This window comes from Corapipo altera, unplaced genomic scaffold, assembly GCF_003945725.1.
Source record: "Corapipo altera isolate COAL_440 unplaced genomic scaffold, ASM394572v1 80, whole genome shotgun sequence".
In the NCBI taxonomy this organism is placed as follows: Eukaryota; Metazoa; Chordata; class Aves; order Passeriformes; family Pipridae; genus Corapipo; species Corapipo altera.
Window position 1 is genome coordinate 33,625 of NW_020885025.1, and position 4,119 is coordinate 37,743.

The window sequence follows — 4,119 nt, forward strand, 5'->3', positions numbered from 1 at the left end:
GGGTTTATCCCTAAATTCCTGCTGCAAATCTTCATTCTTAAATGCAGGCTGCAAGGATTCATCCCTAAATTCCTGCTTCAAGCCTTAGATGCACACTGCAAATCACCCTTAAACAAAGGCTGCAAGGATTTATCCTTATTTCTGCTGCAAAGCTTCATCCTTAGATGCAGGCTGCAAGGATTTATCCCTAAATTCCTGCTTCAGTCCTTAAATGCACACTGCAAAGATTTATCCTTAAATTCCTGAATTCCCGCTTCAACCCTTGAATGCAGGTTGCAAAATCTTCATCCTTAGAGGCAGGCTGCAGGAATTCATCCTTAAATTCCTGCTTCAGTCCTTAAATGCAGACTGCAAGGATTCATCCCTAAATTCCTGCTGCAAATCTTCATCCTTAGATGCAAGCTGCCAAGGATTTATCCCTAAATTCCTGCTTCAAGCCTTAAACGCAGACTGCAAGGGTTTATCCCTAAATTCCTGCTGCAAATCTTCATTCTTAAATGCAGACTGAAAGGATTCATCCCTAAATTCCTGCTTCAAGCCTTAGATGCACACTGCAAATCATCCTTAAATAAAGGCCACAAGAATTTATCCTTAAATTCCTACTTCAACCCTTAGATGCAGGCTGCAAGGATTTATCCCTAAATTCCTGCTGCAACTCCCCCTCCTCAGATGCCCCCTCCAAATCTTTCCCCCGCCGTACCCGCTGTGACCCCTGGCAGTGCCCCCCCGGTGCCGGGGGCACAGCTCCTCACCGTGTGGTTGGCTCCACAGGCCACATCCCGCACCACCACGTTGGGGACGGGCAGGATCTGCCCATCTTTGGTCTTCTCGATGAAGATGCCGACGCGCCGCGGCACCAGCTCGCAGTCGTACTCGATGCGCTGCGCCCGGGCGATGAACTTCCCGTCAGAATTGTGCCCTGTGGAGCAACGCCGGCCTAAAAATGGGATCTCTCCCCTTCCCACACCCCGTTATTCCCATCAGAATCCCCCCTCTCCTCACGCAAACCCCGAGTTCCAGCCCCTGCGGTTTTCATGGGGCGTTCTGGGGGCTCACATGGGAAATTGGGGTAGGAAGTTTTGCCCCTTTTCCCAATCCCCTGGAACTGGAGCGGATCACCCCAAAACAGCCCCGTACCCAGCTGCCCGTACTCAGGGCACCCAAAGGAGTAGAGGTTTCCTTTGCAATCCATGATCATGCTGAACTCAGCTCCACAGGCCAGTTTGGTGATGGGCTGCCCATTGTACATGATCTGTGGGAAAAGTGGGGGGAAAAAAGGGTTAAAGAAACACAGAAAAAAGGTAGAACGCTGAATTTCCCAGAGGAAACCCCAAAATCCTCCATCTGGGGGTTTAAAAATTTAATTTCAAGAATTCTTGCTTTTATTTTCCCGCTGCAGCTGGAAACAAATCCCATAATGTTCTTGTATCCCACGAGGGTTTGGGCTTTGTTAGGGCATTTTTTTAATGGAAAACTACTGTTTTTTTCCCCCAAACCCATGTGGGGAAGCAGGGGAGGAGAGGCCATACCTGGGTAGGGCTGGGCACGGCGTCTGTCTGGTTCCCCAACCCCAACTGCCCCATTTTATTCTCCCCGAACGCGAACACGGAGCCGCTCTCTGCAACAGAAAACCAGCGACATTTGGGGGCAAAACCAGGCGATTTCAAGCAATTTGCCCCAAGTGCCAAGCTTTTCCCCCCAGTACCTGTGAGTGCCAGGGTGTGGTTGCGCCCACAGGCTGCCAACACGATGGATTCTCCCCCCAAAACCTCGATGAGCTTCGGGGCCTCCACGCGCTTCGTGTCCCCATGGCCCAACTGCCCTTTTTCATTGCGACCTGAGCCAAAATCACTGTTTTTAGAAGCCTAAAATTCCTCTTTTTAGCAAAGGATGGAGCTTCCTGGCATCCCAAGGGTTTCTTTGGGATGTATCCCGGCTTTTTTCCTGCCACTCACCCCAGCTCCAGAGCTTGCCCTCGGAGGTGATGAGCAGGCTGTGGGCGGCGCAGGGCCCGGACACGACGCTCCGCACCTGAATTCCTGAGAGACACCCGTACCTGTGCGGCCCCCACAAGTTCTGGCCCAGGTTCCTGTAGGCAACTGGGGGCCAAAAATTAATCAGAAGAGGGGGTTAATTAATGAGGACACTAAGCAAATGGAAAGGCATCGAACTAGGCAGAGAAATTGGGTGTGAAGGCATTAAGAACGAGTGGCGTGTTCCTTCCGCTCTGTCAGGAGGGTCAGTGCACACCAAGGCCTGCCCCCAAATTCAGATGTGCAACTGTGACTGCTCCCCTCAACAATTAACTAATCAATCAAATAACTAGTCAAATCAATTAATTAATACCACATAAAAATAGGGAGAAAAAATTGGTTATAAGTGCATAAAAAATGAGCAGCGCGTTCACTTTGCTCTGCAGGAGACTCAGCGCACGCCAAGTTCTGACCCAAATTAAGATGTGTAGTTGTGACTCCTCCCCTTAATTAAGTAATTAATTAATTGATTAATTCCACATAGAAATAAGAGGGAAAATTGAATATAGATGCATTAAGAATTTAGCCATGCATTCACTTTGCTTCGTGGGAGATCAGTTGCACCCCAAATTCTGCCCCACACTAAGAGATACAACTATGATTTCTCCCTTCAATTAGTTAATCAATCAATTAATTAATTAATACCCCTAAAATTAAGAAAATCAGTTATAGTTTTAATTAATTAATTAATTAATTAAAGAAAAATTAGTCACAAATACATGAAAAATTGAGCAGCGCGTTCACTTTGCTTCGCAGGAGATTTAGTGCACCCCAAGTTCTGGCCCCAAACTAAGATATGCAAGTGTGACTCCTCCCCCAGCTAATTAATTAATAAAATTAATTAAATATAACCACATTAAAATGGGCAGGAAAAGTAATGAACTGTAAATATATCTAAAGTAAGCAGTGCCTTAATTTTGCTTTGCAGGAGATCTAGTGCACCCCAAGTTCTGGCCCAGATTAAGAGATGTAACTTTCACTCCTTCCCCCCAGTTAATGAATGTTTTTTAAAAATAAATAAATAAATAATTAAAATCAATTCAATATAAACATATAAAAAGAGGCAGAAAATTAACTAAATCTAAGTGAAAAAATAAACAGCATCTTAATCCAGTCCACCCCAAACTGTGGCCCAGATTAAACTGTGCAGCTGTGATTCCTCCCCTAGTTAATTAATAAAACTAATTAAAGATTAATGCATAAAAATTAAGCAAATTAACAAAACATAAATACATCAAAAATAAGCAGTGCAGTAATTTTTGCTTTGCAGGAGTTCCAGCACACCCAAAGTTCCAACCCAGATTGTGCTACACAACTGCAAATGAACCCCCTCCAAAATGATTCATTAATTAAAACTTTAATTAACTATTTATGCATAAAGAAGGGCAGAAAAATTAATTAAAATATAAATACATTAAAAAAAGGCAGGTGTATATTTTGCTTTGGAGTATATGGGGCACCACCCCAAGTTCTGGCCTAGTTTATGCTCTGCAACTATAATAAAGAACCCTCCTAAAATATTAATTAATAAAAATATTAATTACATGTAAAAGCATTAAAAATAAGCAGGGAAAATTAATTAAAGGTAGAACAAATAAGCCATGCCTTTATTCTGCTTTGCAGAACTGGGGCATCCTGCACCCCCAGTTCCATCCCAGATTAGTGTATACAAGCGTAAAAGAAATCCCACCAAAAAGAGTCATTAATTAAAATATTCATTAAATATTAGTGCATAAAAGTAAGCAGAAAAAACAATTAATATATAAAATCATCCAAACTAATCCAGGTGTTTGTTTTGCTTTGCAGGAGACCCACCACACCCCAAACTCTAGATTATGATCCACAATGGTTTTAACCCCCCAAATATTAATTAATCACAAATGAACTATAAATGAATACCAATTAAGCAAAGCACTGTTAATTAGGCAGTTGTGAGCCCCTCACCCTGCTGCTTAGGCACTTCTTTGCGGCCGATCAAATCCCAGTTGGTGGCCCCGAAAATGAGGAGCTGCCCCCGGCTCTTGGAGCCCTCGAGCTTCTGTGGGGACAGGGGACAATGTCAGGGACAGGGATGTAGGGAATGTGG

The 4,119-nt window shown here is 44.0% G+C and overlaps 1 protein-coding gene across 1 annotated transcript in view; it reads right to left on the minus strand.

Annotated features, from left to right (window-relative positions):
• RCC2 (regulator of chromosome condensation 2) overlaps positions 1-4,119 on the minus strand; it is a 26,882-nt gene that overhangs the window by 3,194 nt on the left and 19,569 nt on the right. Inside the window, 6 exon segments of the mRNA XM_027668011.1 lie at positions 753-919; positions 1,138-1,252; positions 1,530-1,618; positions 1,706-1,837; positions 1,956-2,099; positions 3,978-4,071. Of these exon segments, the coding sequence (XP_027523812.1) occupies positions 753-919; positions 1,138-1,252; positions 1,530-1,618; positions 1,706-1,837; positions 1,956-2,099; positions 3,978-4,071 (741 nt within the window).